The following is a 19013-nucleotide window of genomic DNA, read 5'->3' on the forward strand; positions in this document are numbered from 1 at the left end:
TAAAGTGGGGGGTCCCCAAGATGAACCACTTCAATTATTGTCAAGAGGCCGACCTATATTTAGGTATGGCCATTACTTTTGGTACAGAACGCATCTATATAGAGGCACACAGATAAAAATAAAAAATAAACATTTTTATTTTATTTATTACATAGGCCAATATGTCCTACCAACTCACATTATAGAACAAATGCATATACTATTGATCAATTTTAAATTCTTACAAATTTGATCAAAAACTTTTTTGCATGTAATGCATATAAACACCATAGACTCGCCAATCAAAATCTGAAATTCAGAATAGACATTACCTTTACATAAGTTGAAAATGCACACAGTACTTTTATACATATTTATTGACTGAATGCCGAATATCACGACAAGTCCAATTCTTGTTTGAAGTACATAGGTAAGGAGAGTGGGGTATTGCACACACGGGTATGGTTTACAGGTATGAGTTGATCAACTCCATAAATAAACAATTCCAATCCTCTCCTAGTCCCCCATGCAGTGCGAGCCGTTGCTCAAACGGGCCGCCGGGGCGATCGTTCTTTAATATGCGCGTGATGTTGCACGCCCCTTTCATGTTTATATAGTGTATGCGGGGCCCGATTCACACGCTCCCCTGGCCAGGCCCTGGGATGGTGTGTCCCAGCCCCGTTATTCTCCAAAGTGCCCAGATGCCCTCAGGCCGGCCCACCCAGCTCTGTACCTTCGGTGGCGAGTGTGCAGTACGTTTCTTGGCAGTCGCTCCCTCTCTCCAGTCTCCGTTGTACTGGTCCTGTTCTTGTAGTAGATGACTGGGGGGGGGGGCTGGTGTGATTACTTCTTCGCTCTGCTATTTGCAAGGTCCTCCACGCGTTCAATAGGTGGACGTTGGGTTTTGGCACGCAGACAGCCGTACTCGTTCCGGGTGATAGACAGCACAGTTTCGGCCCAGATTTATACCAGAATTGCCTGCAACCCTGCTGGTTTGTGTGGTGTCCTTCTGGTAGTCGGATGGACGTTCACTCCGCAGGATAATATTGGAAGGATTTTATAAAGCGCAGAGCTCACTCGTTAGGTGGCCATTTTCGCTGGTGCCCAGCAGCGCCCCTCCAGAGCACCCTTTTCTAAGGGCTTTCATCCTGCCTCTGCACTCTGCACTGCTTTGGGTGTCTATCTGATGAGGAATCTGCAGAAGAATGCAATCCATTGGGGGAGAAATTACTTACCAGTAATGCTCTTTCTATGCAGATTCCTCATCACCCTCCCATACGGCCCTGCTATGAAAGTGGTGTGCAGTTTAAATGTGGTTGTCCTTCTATTGGGACGAGGCTATGAGTTGTAAAGTGTTGGGTACAATTCGAGGCCTTTCTGTAGTAATGCTGTTAGTCAGTAACTTTAAGTGCAACCCAGCTCCTCATTTAAAAAAAAAAGATTTTTTTTTTGATTGTTTCAATCCGAATCTCTCTGATTCTTTCTCTGTGGCTGCTGAGCTTGGGGGCGCAGGGAAGGTGAGATATGAGGGCGTATTGACGTGGAGTATGTATGGCTGCCAACATCACGTCCATAGCCGACAAGTGGCACCGTTGAGTCAAGAGAGGATAGACTTTTGAGATGAGTCGTACCACGCACCCTGTCGAAAAGTTTCACAGCAACTAGTTTCACAGCAACTGACGCTAGAATGGATATCTATCTGATGAGGAATCTCCGGGAGAAGTAGCAATAGAAAAGACATTACTGGTGAGTAATTTCTCCTACAGAGGCACTCATGGACGTGTATAGCAAACTCCACCCAGGTTTTGCAGTCAAAGTTATTAGATAAACCGTTTGAAGGAACAAATCTTTTGGGGACAATATCTGACAAAAGTTAGCAAAAATGTTAAGGATTGTAACAGGCTAAAAAAAAAAAGCCTTTTGAGTCTTTCTGCTCCATCCAATCCTTTTTACTTCCAGAAAGGTAGAAATAAGCTATATTCTTTTCAACGTGGGGCGTAGAGGTATCTCGGCGTATCAACACCAGCATCAAGTCAAATGCCAGTTTACTTGGCATTTCAACTTAGTGGGAGCGTTTCTAATGACTGCTCCCTGTAAGCCTATGCACTCTTTTCCCCATTGGGTGTTTACCACTTAAGGTAGCTTTTCTAGTGGCCGTTATGTCAGTGATACGTTTGTCAGAACATGACTCTTTCTAACTCTATTAGCAGTTTTCTAAGGACAATGTTTAACGTCAACTTCCTTCTTTCCTGACAAAGGTGGTTTCTAAGTTCTTTGAGCACAAATCAATTTACTAGCATTGTTTGCTTTTATATAGAGTGACTTAGTGTGTCTGCCTTTTTTGTGATTCCTCCTGCGTTCCCTCTGCCTAGATAGGAAAGGCCAGTGCTGTGTGGAAATGGCGCCAGTGACCCTTAGCCTACTTGGACATTACGTGACTTCCAGCATGACGGTGCACAGTAAAGATCTGAAGGACCCAGTTCAGGGCTGCATGGCGCCACCTCGTGGCTGAATCAGGAAGATTTCGCAATAGATGAAGAATGTATGGGAGGAATGCTGTATCCATCAGAAAGAACACCATCTAAAACTATGCAATGTAATTTGTTCTTTAGTTGTATTGGATAGCATTTGTTTCTCCCAGTTTTAAATAAGTCTTTTGTTCATTGTTCTAGGAAGAACTTTTGAAAGCTATTTCGACTGTTGTTTCGGCATGCAGGTAAGCTAAACGTGTGTTTAGAATATAAAATGTAGTTCATTCCTCGTAACTTTCATGCAAAGCCGTGCTACAGTTTGTGTGGTTTACGTTAAAAATGTGTATTTTCTGCTAGCAATAGAATGATATCCTTAAAAAGCTGCCAGTGGCATTTTTGTTTATTTGGGGTGATTTGCAGGAGTCTTTGTAGGAAGATACTACCCTGCATCACCGTTCACCACCGCAACCCACCTAATCTCTGCTCCTGCCCCTTAACCCTCTGTCTAGGGGTGTAAACAAGAATTCCAGCATTTTCCATTGGTGGAATTCTAATGTGGCAAAATGACAGTAAATATATGAAAGGCCTAGACCTACGTTGTTGTTCCCTTCACATAGTGGACATTAATCGACAAAGAGGGCAGGCACGGGGCTGAACTCAGGCTTTTATTAAACAATGTGTTCAAGCTATGGCCAAAATAAACACGTAGGGTCTCAACTAAACTAAACGTTTTGACGATGGTTATTTCCATAATGGGGTAGTGCCCAGTGACCACTATACAAAGTGTTGCGTGCGGGAAGTACTTCAAGTAACTTGTTCCAACAAAAAGTATTCCGAGTTCTCGGTAAGTCCGGAATCGGTTGCCTCCAGGCAAATCCACACAGCAAGTAATGCGCTAACGGTCCTGAATTTTATTGGGTTGTGTGGTAAATCACACCCAGGAGATGGACACAAGGTCATGTTTTCTCCCTGGAGTTATTACCAACAAAAATAATCCCTATTCTATCCTTACGTCTACGATGGTTGTTGGCCCTGTCTAAAGAAAATATTAGAGTGCTCGTTAGGATGTCGTATAAAGCAAAAAACAGTCCTCCACCTAAACCCTATTGTATCTAAGGTCTGTCCCTACCACTAATACATAAGATCAACCTAAACGAAACCTGAAAGGTCTATAAGGGCCTTTTCTCTTAATCTTGGCAATTGTGGCTGGTTTCTGACCCACTCTCAAATGTCTCTGACATTTCTCAGGCCACGTGCCTGATTACTCAGTTCAGAGTGTCCCTTTTTCAGTCTTTCTTTTCCTGCTGGTGCTTGGTCCTGTCCCCACCCAAATGTATCTGTTTTCTCCCAGGATCCCTGCTTGGTGTGGTGCACTTTAAACCTCAAGGTTGCCCAGTATCTCTGTTCTTTCTTGCCACCTGACGTGACAGTTTCTGTTCCCTTGGGTTCTCATACAATTATTTGGTCTGTACTGTAGTTTCTCTTACTTCCTTCTCTTTGCCTGGGAGACTTTTGGTTTGCTCGCCTTGGGGTTCTGTTTCTCACACCACACCTAGTAGTTGGACTCTTTTCTCCCCATCGTGGGGTCTCCTGTTTCTCAGCCTGCTTTAGAGTCTCCTTTCTCTGATCCCACCTTTGGGTGTCTTGCCTTTATCCCACCTGAGCATGATGTGTACCTTGTCTCTTCTTGGTTTATCTGGTATCTTATCCGGTGCTGGGTTTATGGGCTTCTCACCCCTTCTTGTATTGGTTGGTCTCGCTGTGATGCTGGAAATGCATTTGGAAGGACAGGGCCTCCTCATCCTTGTCCTACCACTTTCATGTATGTGTTTTCTGCAGAGGAGTCCAGTTTGGACCCCCTGGCAGTGCAGCTCTTAATCTTTTCCTTATGGTGAACAATAATCATGGGATATCCATGTGGCATCCATGTGTAGGGATACACTACTGTATGTTTTTGGGCACCTGTGTGTTGCCCACAGTGCAGGGTATGGGCTGGTGGCAGCTACATGCTGACTTGACAGTGGCTCCTGGGTCTCCTCTGTTTTTGGGACATCCATGCCCTGCCATAGGAATCGTTGGATTCCTAAACAAAGGCAAGATGGTCACCTGGCTTTCTGCTTTTCCCTTCCTGTTTCTCAAAGACGCGAGAAGCCCTTGCTCTGTTCCCTTTCCATGATTGGATGTTGGGTGGAAGGACCCTATATGGTGCTGGGGCTGCCCCTGCTAGACTGATAGGAGTCATCCCATGGACTGCTTGTTTTGAGTACATCCCAGGGGTGGGACCTGAATGAATGGAGAGACGAGACAAATCACATTCTGTATTTGGTTGTGTGACAAAATACCTGTGGTCTGTCTGAGCTAGCCCTGACTGAAACTGGAATTAATGCAGTGTGCACTCTGAAAGGCCTAGCGTTACCTCCAATACACATTCACTGTTTTGAGTGTCTGGTTTTGGGTGAATGGCCTGAATGCCTGTGAGCCTGATTGGATGCTGCCGGGATGAATGCACTAGTGTTTGATTGGCTGACTCAGCCTAGCTCAGCTGAGTAAATGGGGACATTTATGTATAGCAAGGGACCCCTCATTTACCTCTGGGTCAGAAATTGAAGTCAGAGGAAACCTGAAGTATTCTTGAAGATTGTTTCCTGAATCCACCTGGAGGAAGAAGTCTGCAGCTGCAACTCTTCAACAAATCCAAAAGCTGCTTTGCTAATTCAAGGACTGAATCAGAGAGGACCTGGACAGGCCACCTCTTCCCGTAGCTACGAGGGGACATTGTGCTACTGCTGTTCTTCACACAAAATGTCCTGGGAGCCAGTCCTGTGTGCCTGCTGTCCTGCAGAGGTATCTTTGTGGGTCCAGAAGAAGAGTATCCGGACCTCTTGAGCCCAAGAAGTCCACCAGCATCGTCCTTTGTCCGGAGGCTGTCAGTGACCAGACAAAAGCCAAATTGCTGTGTATCACCCAGAAGAGGGGGTACCCTTGCATAGTACTGCCCAACAACCACAGCATGCCAAGTTCCAACCAACTGAAGAAATCTCCAAGGGGCACTGCAGCCACAACATGTGATGACTTTTCCAAGGCTGAGGATGTCGTGTTGCCGTCTGCAGAGAAGTGCTCGCCTGTAGGTTTCCCACCATTCCTAACTGAGGATCGAGTCCTGAGTGTCTAAACTTAGTGGTGGCGCGCAAGGAAGTCCAGTGATCGAGTCCAAGTCACCAGAAGCCATCCTGTCATCTGTGCTTCAGCTGTATCACCATGAACCAAACAGCGGTCAACCGTGAAATACCAAAACCCCAAACACCTACTTCTGTCACGGCACCCGCCACCAAAGGTAATCGATGAAAACCAAAGAACTCATCCTCACCTCCCAAACCTTACTGAGGTCCACAGTGAGTTTTAGCTTCGTGAGACATACACAAACGGATGTTGAACAGATCAGAGCATTGGCGTGTACCTGTCCACTTCACCAAAGAGTGGTGTTGGCAATGCCTAAAAGCCCACCCTAAACAACTCGGGAGCAAAGAGCAGGGTAGGTCTTCCTGCACTACGGAAGGATGCTGCTAGATTAATGTGGTGCAGAAACAGTGTAAAGCACGGAGCAGGCGCACAAGGTGGTAATTACAATAAGGCAACAAAGCAAGACAGAACAGCAGGATAAGAACCAGGTGAAAGTTGAAGAAACGAGCTGAGCAATAGAGGGAAAGAGCTAGGCAGAAAACAAGCCTGGCAGAAACGCAACGGGTGCACAGAGAACAGGGCAAAGGGAGAAAGGAGCGTGAGCAACAGAAGTGTTGAGAAGCACAGAGGCAATGATTTGACTGTTTTTTTATGCCACAGTGCATGAAAGGAGGCTATTTATATGGTTGCCTAGCAACCCTGTGTCAGCCTGCAAACGGGCAGACGCAATGTTGTGACGTACCCGGCGCTGTAAGGGGAAGATGGTGGCTCCATTCTGCCATGGAAGACAGGAGAACCGAAACCCAGCATCACTGCCACAGGTCCTGGATGTTTAAGGAAGGAGCCGTAGCAGCACCAGTAAGCCCACCGCCTTTGCTGCAAGCGCCAATGCACATATAGCCGCCAGTCCCCGATCAAAGGACCGGGCGATGTGGATGCCCGTGACAATGGCATAGCAACACAACCTTTTGGCTTCGGGCCTGCAGGTGAAGGGGCTGGTGGGGGGATGATTTCTTTGCTGACCAGGCTGATTTGTTTGCCCTTGCTGAGTGACTCCATGATTCAAGTGGGTTGGACACATCTCCTGACCTTGACTTGCAGCAATCTGCACCAATATGGACACACTAATGCTCAATACCGAAGGATGGTTCAGAGTGGTGGTTGAGGCTTTGGCACTCCTGCGAAGCCCTTATCCTATGACCTCAGTGATATACTGGACAAGGGTCTTCAAACGAGAAGGGCATAACCCTCTAATGCTGCTATTGCAGATCCCATTACGACGCTGTGGCTGAGGCCTTGCTCCACTCCAACTGTGGATTCAGAGCTTACTAAAAAGTATAAAACGGCACACGTTTTTTTTACCTTTCCTATCTTCCCGCCAGAAGGTTTAGGGGTACTAGCTGCTACAGTGAGCTCCATTCGGGCCACTTCTACCTCTAATTTGCCCACAGATAGGGAATCTAAGAAAACTAATGCCTTAGCCAAGAAAATCTTCACCTCAGGCCTTGAAGGCTGTGAATGCATCCTGTGAATTTGCCAAATACTTCCATGGGCTGTAGAGATTTATAGAGGAGGCAGCAGAACACATCTCTACTGACTGGATGAGGGATGTTTTTCTGCAGCAATTCAATGACAGAAAAGAGGTAGCTTGCCAGGCACTGCAGTTGGGCCTGGACACTGCAGATTGCCTGGGCCGGGCGCTGGGGTCATCTCCTGTGTTCTGAGATGCTCAGTCTGTCTTCACAGTTCGGGTTTGTCGACAAATGTCCAAGCTAAGCTACTGGACATAGCTTTTGACAGCGTGCACCGGTTCGGCCCAAAGGCTGAGTCCGTGGAGAAATTCAAGGACTAAGAAATAGCTGCCAAATCTCTGGTTCTCGCTGTGCAGCAACCGCAGAAGCAATCTTTCGGCTTCTCAAGAGGAAGAGGCTATAGACTGTACATTCCGTTTGGAAAGAGGGCACAGCTGCCGCAAGCCACGCAAGGGCAGAGGCATTTCTGACGTCCCGGACGGTGCAGGGAGACTTCTAGGGGACAGCGGCAGCTGCGGTAGGGGCGTTTGTCGGCCGCTAAGCCACTTTGTTCTCCCCTGATATTTCCCCAGTTGGAGGGAGAATTGTTGAGAAGTTCCCTCAGTGGAAGGGGATAACCTCCCATGCTTGGGCATTGCAGCTGGTCAAATGGGGGTACTATCGACCTTTTGTTTATGGTCCTTGCATCAAATGCATTCCATTGAAAATCAAATGCATCGAAACGTATTCCATGAAAACATTTCCATCGAATTACAATACATACAATGCTAAGAGTTTATGCATCGAAACCCTTTCATCGAAAAGGGTTTTGTTGTATAAACACTTTACATTTTTTTGCATGGAAATTCGATGAAACATGCTTAACTAGATGTGTAAGTGAGCTGCAGGCCTTCTCCTGCAAGCCACCTTTCCTCCGGTTCTTTAAGGAGAAAGCTTCACTCAAGGTGCGACCTGGCTTTCTACCTAAAGTGTTCTATGGATTTCACACATCCCACAGCATTGAGTTGCCAATGTTTTATCCTCCTCTGCATCCTTCTAAGGATGAGGAAAGATTGCATGGGTAAGATCCTAAGAGGGCTCTCAACTTTTATTTGGCTAGGACAGCAGAATTCAGGCAGGTTGACCAATTCTTTTTCTTTGTCTAGGAAGTGTTATGCTGTGTCAAAACAGACACTCTCTAGATGGATAACTCTGCATTGCAGAGTGTTATCAGAGAGCAGCAAAAGATTTGTCACCAGGCAACCAAGCACATTCCACCAGGGACGTGGCGGCATCATCTGCAAAGGGGTGTGCCAGTGAAGGCAAACCGCGTCACTCCACACGTTCACTAAGCATTATTGCTTGTATGTGGTGTGTGACTCTGATGATTGATTCAGCAGAGCGGTGTTGGAGAGTTTCCTTGTCAGAGGGATTTCATTCTCCCTCCGTACTGTGTACTGCTTTGGGAGTCTATTAGATGAGGAATCTATAGAAGAATGCAATCCATTGAAGGAGAAATTACTTACTGGTAATGTTCTTTTGATTGCATTCTCCCACTTCCTCATCTGGATAGATATTGATTCAGCGTGATCTGCTTGGAAAACATTTTGACAGATGGCATAGTACTGCCCGACATAGTTCTTGAGGACGGATCCACGTGATTACTACGACCGCCAGAATTCCGACGGACGAAAATGCCCTTTTTTCCCCAACCCTCTTTACACCACATACATATGCGGTTGGAGACTCCCCGCAGCCCCACACACTCATTATTTTATCCCATACCCCCCCCCACATATATATGTGTTGTAAGGCGGGTGAGAAAAAAAAGGAAAGTCTGAATTACGGGAGTCGGAATTCTGAGGGTGACATTTTGGGCCGTTATCTTGACGACTAACTCGTATTCGGCCATGCCACTACTCGACAACGTACATGACATTGATCGTGCACTGTCCCCCTTTACCTATGTTCCTTTTTTCCGCACGCTATCCGGAACATGGTCGTAAATCAAAACTATTTGTCTGGGGAGTGTGTGCGCATCCCAGGAAGAGGTGGTACAGTCTAATCCCAGTCCACATTGCTGGTGCCAGAAAGTCTGCTACTTGGGCGGAAATGAAACCAGTAGTTGTCCCTGATTGGACAATACTGGCTGTTTGAACGGTGCAGATCCTTACCATTGGTGGACTTGGACTTGCTTTTAGCTCGGATTTTAGATAAAAGGAGGACTGCTGCAGCCATTCTTGTGATCTACATTGGAGTCAAGGATCTGAAGAAGATGATCAGCCCGTTGATTATCCGAGAACGACTTCTGCAGTGATGCAGCATCCACTCCAGTGACTTGCCCAGTAGAGCTCTGCTCCTCTGCCTGATCTCCGTAGACTTTCGTTGGTGCTTCAACCCTTGGCCTGGTGGGACCAACTAGTCTCAATGCCTTCGCGAGGATCCAGCCACTCTGAGCCTTGTCCCTGGGTTGCCCGGTGGATTGACCAGGTCCCTTGCCAGAAGCATCGTCGCTCCGTGTCCATTCCCAGAACTTTGGTGGTCACCAGCTTGTGCCACAAGTCACCTTCTCCCCGAATTGCAGCTTCTTACCTTCAAGGGAAATTGTCCTGGAGCAGCTTCTGGGACCCCTAATGGAAGGGTGCCTGTTGTCGCCTGCAAATGGAGATAGTCGCTGGAACTCGTCTGCATCCTGTAAAGTGTCCTGAAGAGGTCTGTTTTGTTGGAATATGCTTTTCTTCATCGACAAGTATTGCATCTTGCAGTTCCTCTTGACCAGAAAAATCCTCGAATGTGCAACCCCATGGCACCTCTCACTGAAACAAAGGACAGGAGACTGCAGTCCCAGCGACCCTCCCGCCCCACCCCTCAGTTGACTCATTGTGATCCCTGGGAAAATCTGAGTCGGTGTGGGTTAAGTAAGCATAACTGTGCCTGTCTCCGCCCCCCAGCCCCATCCTATATATGATCACATTAGGAACAAGTCCCTTTGTCTCCTAACTCCCTCTTACTCTCCTTTGGTCATCGAATTGGACTTATACAGTTTAGGGAATTCAACTTGTAACTGTTTCTCATCATTTAAACTGCATTTGCATCCCTTACCTGTTTGGAAAGTTATTTGATGATGTATAGTGAATGAACATACTGGCGATTGTATATATTTCTCCAGCATGGGGTCTGGCATGGATTCACATGCTCATGAATATTCCCCGTCGTCAGGCTGGGAATCCTCGGTAAAGAAAAAACCAGTATCAGTTTCGTTTCTGATCTGTCTTTCGTAGTAATAACCAATCACTGGTCTCTGCGTCATACTGACCACAGCCAATGACTGCCCTCTACCTAAGCACCGCCTCTGGCAGCCATCTTCAGATTTTTACCGCATGTTCATGTGTTGGGATCCTCGTGCTATTGCTCTCGAGCGTTAGTGCTATTTTTTTTTCACGTTTTTTCTCAAAACTTCGTTTTTTCGGTCAAAAAGAGCCTCAAGCTCCACCGATTCTCCATCCGATCAACGGGGACCCGTGTCGGATTAGTCTGCGCCCCTCAAGGGTGAAGATTTCGTCGAGCTACGCTTTTGGAGGACTCCAGAAGTTTCTCAGGCCCGGTCATGGCCCAGGAGAAGGGAAGCTCGACGCCCGGAAAGCTGTTCAGGGTCTGCCCTGGATGCCAGCTGCAGAACGTCTTCAAGGAGGACGAACACTCTTTTTGTCTTTACTGCCTACATGAGGACAAGACGCACGTGGAGAAGGACTGTGCGTTTTGCGGCAACATGTCGGAGCGGACCATGAAGGACCGCCATCAACGTCTCGCCAACTGGCTGGAAGGGAAGAGCCCGTCCGGCGAGAAGAAGAGGAAGAAAGCCGAGCGGTCTTCTAAGACCTTTGAGGACGCCCCGGCGACGGGGGTCCAACATAAGGCCAAGCACCGCGAGTCCGCTGGCACCGGGAGCGCCGAACGGTCGGGCTCTACGGGCGCCAGGCAGGGCGCACCCTCCCCGGCACCATCAACCACGAGCCAACGCTCGGGGTCGGGTAAGAGGAAGGCCGAGCACCCGGCAAAGCTCCTGGAGAGGCCCCGGTCGAGCTCGAAGGCGGAGGGGGGGGCGAGGCAGTGTCCCCCCCCCCTCAAGGATAAGGCGGTGAGCGCACCTAAGGTGGTGAAGGCCTTAATCCATCCGGCCAAGCCCTCTATCGAAACTCTCGCGGCGGCCCTGGCTCAGCCTGTGGAGGCTACACCAGTGGTGGCGACCTCGGGGCTCAGAGTCTCCCTGCCACCTCGGAGGGAGTCCTCTTTTGTGCCCATCGATAGGACCCCCGTGAAATCCCCTGTGGGGAAGAAAAAGGGGGGGCAAGGCGTCGTCGTAGATTCGGCCTCAACCTCGGAGGAGGAGCTGGTCGAAGTCTTAAGCCACGGCCTCGGCGTGGAAGAAGACCGACCCGTCGGGATGGATCCCGACGCAGGTGACGACGACATCGTCGAGGGTACCGACGGGGCCCCTGATCGCCCATCGGATTCCCCTCTGCCAGCGCCGCGAGACAACTCGGCGGCCATTTTGTTGGCTATACAGTCCTTATGCTCAGAGATAAGGACGAGACTACCGTTGCCGACGGAACCTCTCCCGTCGGGGGACCCAGAACCGGGACCTTCTGGTGTTCCCCCTACCAAGAAAAGAAGGATCCACCCTCCGCCTCCTTTTCAGCCATCGCGCCCCTTCCAGCCCTCCTCCCCGTCCACCCGAGGGGATGATACGGGGACTGACACGGCAGCGACGGGTACGGACGACGAGGTATACGACGAGGATGTACCGTCGTCGCCTCCCACCAGGGCTTCTCCGCCCGATGAGATTGGATCGTTCCACTCCATGATCACCAGGGCATCCGAGCTTTTCCAACTCTGCCCGGAGGAGAAGAAGAAGGAAGGCTTCCTTTATCAGCGGCGCGAGGCCAAGAGGAAGACGGTCCTCTCAGTGCCTCTATTGGACGACATTTGGGATGAGGGCCTCACCCTCCTCAAGAACCCTTCCACGACGCCAGCTAGAAGAGACCAGTATGAGAAGAAGTACCGGGTCCCGGACACGGCCCCCCTGTGCCTCCGGGCGCAGCCCACCCCGGACTCCGTCGTCTCCGCGGCGGCCAGGAAAAAAGCGGGGGGGGGGGGGGTGCGGCCTCCACATCGACTTCCCCACCGGACGGCGAGGGAAAGAAATTGGACGCTATGGGACGCAGAGTCATCTCATCTGCGGCGACGACGATTAAAGCGGCCAACGCCTTGGCTATCGTGGCCCGCTACGACAGGGAGCTCTGGTACAAACTGGCTCCCCTGCTGGACTTCTTGCCGGACGACAAGAGGGCAGAGGCCCTGGAGATCCTGCAGGAAGGTGAGGTGGCTTCGGACCACGCCATTACCGTTGCGACGGACATCGCCGACACTGGGTTCCGCCAGTTGGGCAACTGCGTTTGCCTTAGGCGGCGTGGATGGCTCAAGGCTACGGACTTCCGTCAAGACGTTCAGACCAGAGTCCTGGACATGCCCTTCGATGGGAACAACCTGTTTGGGAAAACAGTGGACGATTCCCTTCAGGCCATTAAAGCGGACACCGAGACGGCCCGGGCCCTTGGAGTTCTGCAACAACGACGGACGCCCTTTCGGAGCAGCGGAGGCAAGGGCGCCTCCAAAAGTTCCGGCGGCGGTTTCTCCACCTACCGTCAAGCGGCCCGCTCGTCGGCTCAGGAGGCCTACAGAGGACGAGGCAAGTCTGGCGGACCCCGCCGTCGTCGCCAAGGAGGTCAAGGCGGCAAAGCCTCGTCGAAGCAGGATTGAACCGGCCGTGGGGTCGGGCCCCCACCGAAGCACCCCGGTGGGAGGCCGGCTGGCGAGCTTCGTCAGCGTGTGGGAGTCCATCTCCACCGACCGTTGGGTGCTGGACGCCTTGGCCCGGGGCCACGCGCTCGAGTTTCAAAGAAGGTGTCCGCGCGTCCCCCCCGTGGCCAGGAAAGAACTTCACGTCCCTCAACTTCTCCTGGAGGTAAAGGCGATGCTCAGGAAGGGCGCCATCGAACTCGTCCCAAAGAGGCTTCGGGGCTTCGGAGTTTACTCGAGATACTTCCTCGTGAAGAAGAAGACGGGGGATGGCGCCCCATCCTGGACCTGCGACGTCTGAACAAGTTCATCAAGGCGCAAAAGTTCCGGATGGTCACCCTCCAGCACGTCCTGGGTCAGCTGGAGGAAGGAGACTTCCTGTCGTCGTTGGATTTGGAGGATGCCTACTTCCATATTCCCATCCTAAAGGGGCACCGGAAATTCCTCAGGTTTGTGGTCCAAGGGCGTCACTACCAGTTCAAAGCCCTCCCCTTCGGACTACGGTCGGCACCCAGGGTATTCACCAAGTGCCTTGCACCGGTGGCGGCGCAGCTTCGCCGCGAGGGGATCCACGTCTACCCCTACCTGGACGACTGGCTCATCCGAGCCAAGACGAGGGAGCTCGCCGTGGATCACACGGCAAGGACCGTCCAACTTCTCACGGACCTGGGATTCTCCGTGAACTACGCCAAGTCCCACCTGGTACCCGCGCAAAACGCACTGTTTCTGGGAGCGAAGCTCGACACAGTGTCCCTTCTGGCCTCTCCGTCGGAGGAAAGGACCAGGTCCATCCTGGGCAAGGTACAGCGGATGTTGGTTTCCGACGCGGCCAAGGTGAGGTCCATCAAGTCCCTCCTCGGAATGATGTCTTCTTGCATCTACCTCATTCCCATGTGCAGGCTCCGGATGCGCCCGTTGCAGGAGTTCCTGGACGCGCGCTGGATCCAAACGACGGGCGGCTTCGAGGAGAGGATCACACTCGACGAGAGTTTCCGCCGAGCGGTCCGGTGGTGGGGCATCCGCGCGCATCTGACGGCGGGCATGGACTTCCAGACCCCAGACCACCAGGAGACAGTGACCACGGATGCCTCCCTGGAAGGGTGGGGAGCGCACACCGAAAATCTGCACGCGAGAGGCCTTTGGCTCCCGACGGAGAAGTCCCTCCATATCAACGTCCTGGAGCTCCGTGCAGTGTTCTGGGCCCTCAGGTCCTTCCTTCCGTCCCTCAAGGGCAAGGTGGTGAGGATCTTCACCGACAACACCACCACCATGTTTTACATCAGGAAACAGGGCGGAACCAGGTCCCCAGCACTGTCCAAGGAGGCGCAGGACCTGTGGCATTGGGCCGTCGCCCAAAGGATGTTTCTGGTGCCGTTTCATCTGGCAGGGATAAAAAACACCATCGCCGACTCACTCAGCAGGGAGCTGCGCTCGTGCCACGAGTGGGAACTACGGCAGGATCTAGTGGATCGCCTCTTCCGACGGTGGGGCACACCCCAGATCGACCTGTTCGCGACGGCGACGAACTCCAAGTGCCGGAGGTTCGCCAGCAGGTTTCCCCAGGCGAGGAGCATGGGCGATGCTTTCTCGTTCCCCTGGGAGGGCCTGTTCCTCTACGCGTTCCCTCCTTTGCCACTGCTAATCCGGCTCGTCAACCAGCTCAAGAGGTCACGGTGCAGGATGATCCTCGTCGCACCTGCGTGGCCGAGGCAGATATGGTTCCCGGACCTTCTGGACTTGTCAGCGTCCCCGCCAATCAAGCTGCCGGTGGACGCGGATCTACTCTCCAGGGAAGGAGGCGCCATCCTCCACCACAACCCGAAATCGCTGAACTTGCAGGCCTGGCTCCTGCAGCGCTAGAGTTTGGAGGATACGACATACCGGCCGACTGCAGAGAGGTTCTTGCAAAGGCCAGGGCGTCCTCGACTCTTAAATGCTACGGACACAAATGGAAGAGGTTCTCTGTCTGGTGCCACGCACAGAAGATTAACCCTTTACGGATTACGGCTCCCCAGGTACTGCCGTACCTGCTGACGCTGGCCAAAGCTGGACTGGCACACGCGTCCATCAAGATTCATCTTGCTGCGATCTCCCAATACACCAGAACCACGGGGCGGACGTCCTTGTGGTCTCATCATCTGGTGAAAGAGTTCATGAAGGGACTGTTCAGATCGTTCCCGCCGGTGAAGGCTCCGGCCCCGGCGTGGGAGCTCAACGTGGTGCTGACCAAGCTCATGGGACCTCCGTTCGAGCCTCTGCACTCGGCCCCATTGAAGTTTCTGTCGTGGAAAACAGCGTTTCTTGTGGCCATCACCTCCGCACGACGGGTGGGAGAGATCCAGGCCCTTTCCTGCAAGGCCCCGTACTTGACTTTTCACGACACGAGGGTAGTGCTCAGGACGCACCCCTCCTTCATGCCCAAGGTACCGTCGGACTTCCATCTCAACGAACCCTTGGTGTTGCCTGTGTTCTTCCCGTCGCCTTCGTCGCCGGCTGAGAGGACTTTGCACTCGCTGGATGTGGCTAGAGCGCTGAAGTTCTACGTGGACCGCACAAAGTGTTTTCGGAAGACGTCACAACTCTTTGTGAACTTTGGACCTGTCAATCAGGGGAAGGCTCTCTCGAAGGCTTCCATTTCCAGATGGCTCTCCGGCTGTATCATGTACTGTCATCGGTTGGCAAACCGACCGCTGCCTGGCCGTCCGAGAGCCCATTCCACCAGAGCGATCGCAGCTACCACGGCGTTCCTTTCTGGTGTGCCCCTGCTGGACATATGCAGGGCTGCTACGTGGAGGTCGACGCACACCTTCACGAAATTCTACTGCGTTGATCGGGATTCCAGGGAGGAGTCCAGGGTCGGCCAAGCAGTGCTGCGCAACCTGTTCGCCTGAGGTGAGCCTGGTGAGGAGGTAAGATGCTTAATGTTGAGTTTGATGTAATGCTTAATGTTGAGCCTTTGCCACCTCCCGTGGTTGTGCATGTGTGTACTGCTATGTATTCTTTATTCATGAGCATGTGAATCCATGCCAGACCCCATGCTGGAGAAGGAACAAGTTACTTACCTGTAACTGTTGTTCTCCAGCATGGGTCTGGCATGGATTCACATGCGAACCCTCCCGCCTACCCCTCTGCGGCTCTTCACTTGGTCATACTGCCACTTCACGTGCTTCCAAATCTGAAGATGGCTGCCAGAGGCGGTGCTTAGGTAGAGGGCAGTCATTGGCTGTGGTCAGTATGACGCAGAGACCAGTGATTGGTTATTACTACGAAAGACAGATCAGAAACAAAACTGATACTGGTTTTTTCTTTACCGAGGATTCCCAGCCTGACGACGGGGAATATTCATGAGCATGTGAATCCATGCCAGACCCATGCTGGAGAACAACAGTTACAGGTAAGTAACTTGTTCCTTATAACTGACTGTCTAAGCTAAAATGTTATGACATTCTGTGTGGAATCATTGAGGGCCCCTGATAACACTCGCACTCTCTTGACACTAAGCTTTGATTGCTCTCCATTGCTACCTTGATTGGGTTTTGGCTAAACTCTGAGCTCCCTGTTCACCATAACTAGGGTGGCCCCCTAAAATCTGTCCACCAGGCCAGATTCTAGAAATCCATCTTAATACTGTCAAAAAGCTGATCCTGAAAATCCAACCAACATGCACAACACAGTGCCCATGCACTACTTTAACAAGAGGGGTGATGTAGGGTCACTATCTCTGTGCAGGGAAATAATGCAACTGCGGTTCTGGGCTCTGCAGAACAATGTATACCTGTCTGCTGCCCATCTTGCCGGAACAGAGAACGTGTTTGCCGATGCCTTGAGCAGGCAGACTTCATCCTGCTTTGCTAGGAAGTTCTGAATGGGATCTTTGACCATTAGGGGACCGATCAGGTGGACTCCTCCCATCTAGTGTGAACAGGAATTGTGTGTATTTCTGCCCGAGTGGTTTTCTCAGGGTCAAGCCCTAGGGTATGCATTGATGGTTGAGTGGGAATTGGATGTCCTCGACGAGTTCCCTCCGATTCCTGTCATCCCTCTGGCTCTCAGGAGACTGCAGATGTTTGGGTCCACCTTGAACTTCATTGCCACAGACTGGGCCCACGGCACGTTGTTCCCAGAGCTTCAGAACATGTCCACCTGCCCCCCATTCCCCCCTCTGACACCTTCCAGCATGGTGGACCTGCTCTCCCAATAAGGGGGCCAGGTCCTGCATCATAATTTCAGTAGCCTTAATCTTCATGTTTGACTTGTTAGAGGCTGAGGAACAAGGAGTGAGACCTTCTGCTAAGGTTTTAGATGTTCTCCTTTCTGCTCGGAGTCCCGCCACTAAGTGCTTTTATGCTTGCAGGTGGCGTACGTTTTTGGTTTGGGATCGGTAGCCTGGTATGGACCCAGTGGTCTGTCTTACAATGTCTGTTGTGGATTTATTGCTCAAATTCACGCTCTGAATGGCTACCTGGCCACTATTTTGGTCTTTAAGAGAGCACCAGAGCAGGGTGTTCTTCAATATCCCCAATGTTGTGGCCTTTTTGTTGGGGACTATATAACCAGTTTTCCTTCACATTAGTTTGTTACTTCATGGGATTTGAGCCTTGTTCATAATTTCCTTTTGATGGCTCCATTTTAGACATTACATTCATGGTGTTTGAGATCGCTCACCTTAAAGGTGATTTTCCTGGATGCGTTCACCTCTGCCAGGTGGGTGAGTGAGCTCCAGTCCTTTGTCATACCTCCCTACCTTGTTTTCTCCAAGGGGAAAGGTGACCTGTGGGCGAGGCAGACGTTCCTTCCCAAAATCATATCTGACTTTAGTCGTTTACAGAAGATCCACCTGTTAGGGAGATGTATCATTTGTATGCTTCCTCCCCTCTCCTAGTGAGACCCCCAGCACTTTTTTTTGGACTTCTGGACCGTTTTCTTTCTATCCTGAATTAGGGGAGCCTTTTTCCCCTCGTTCATTCGGATTTGCTCTGACTTTTGGAACTCTGTTCTCTGTGTTTAACCTTTACTATGGAGTCTGCTTTCCCCCATATCTCTTTAAAGGCATCTGTGTTTAACTTTTGGAGCAAACAGCGCCTTATGTGCAGTGTTGCTGGCAACCCTTTGGGTTCTCCTTTGAGATTCTTTCTTTATCCTTACTAACTACAGTTCTTAAGGATAGAGTGATAATTGGTACCCCTCCTAAAAAGTTACACTATGAGAGATTAGCACACACCACCTTATGTGGAATGCTAATGGGATACCTAGTATCACCCTGCTCTCTGCTCCAGTGACTTTCTAGTCACATAGAAAACCCTATAGTTATGACTGGTGGCGTTGGACGTGTTCTACCAACTTTTGTCCTATTTGTTTTTACTGCAGACTGTATTAACAGTCTTGGTTGTGCACAATAGGGTCACCTATGTTCTCACATGGTGGCTCTTTTCTTTTTTTCACCATTTCTATGGTGATTGTTCTTTGTTAGCCCTTGTACCATTCTGTGAGGGGGAGGTCTGTGTGTGTATTTTTCCTTTGGTGGTAACCCTTGGGAGGCCCCGCCTAGCCTCCGGTTTGTCTTGGCAGGCAGGAAGTGGGGGAGGAGTTATTGACTCCCCGGTTCTTGGTCTGCCAGAGTGCCCAAAGGAAACCAGTTCCCACTGGAGGGGCTGGCTGTCCTGATTGGATAGCCACCCGCCCCTTTCTGTAAAATGCTGATAGTGTTTGCAGAGGAGAGTGTGGGAAAACAGAATAAAAGGTGAGGTTCCTGAGGTGAAAGGAAAGTTGACCATTGGAACTGAAGTAACGGAAGATGAGGATGACCAGAGATGCCTGCAGACCCTTCTCATCACTGTGAAGCAACCACAGCTGTCCTGACCCAGTTTTCTACTCGACAGAGGAGCTCTGAGGGGACGACTCCTTCCCTTTGGCTGGTGGGAGCAACCAGCTCTGAGACGAACTACAAATGGAGCCATTTCCAAAGGTGCTGTGCCTTTCCAGAGCTGCAAACCGTGAATACCAGGAGACCTCC

General features: G+C 50.8%; 1 protein-coding gene across 2 annotated transcripts in view; it reads left to right on the top strand.

Moving 5' to 3' along the window:
• ECPAS (Ecm29 proteasome adaptor and scaffold) overlaps positions 1-19013 on the top strand; it is a 3148361-nt gene that overhangs the window by 2839628 nt on the left and 289720 nt on the right. For both annotated transcript variants that reach the window (XM_069630810.1, XM_069630809.1), the window contains exon 43: positions 2652-2695. In XM_069630810.1, coding sequence (XP_069486911.1) covers positions 2652-2695 — 44 coding nt within the window. The remainder of the gene's footprint in view (positions 1-2651; positions 2696-19013) is intronic.

The sequence above is a fragment of the Ambystoma mexicanum genome, chromosome 6q (assembly GCF_040938575.1).
Source record: "Ambystoma mexicanum isolate Mex_15411 chromosome 6q, UKY_AmexF1_1, whole genome shotgun sequence".
Taxonomy (NCBI): domain Eukaryota; kingdom Metazoa; phylum Chordata; class Amphibia; order Caudata; family Ambystomatidae; genus Ambystoma; species Ambystoma mexicanum.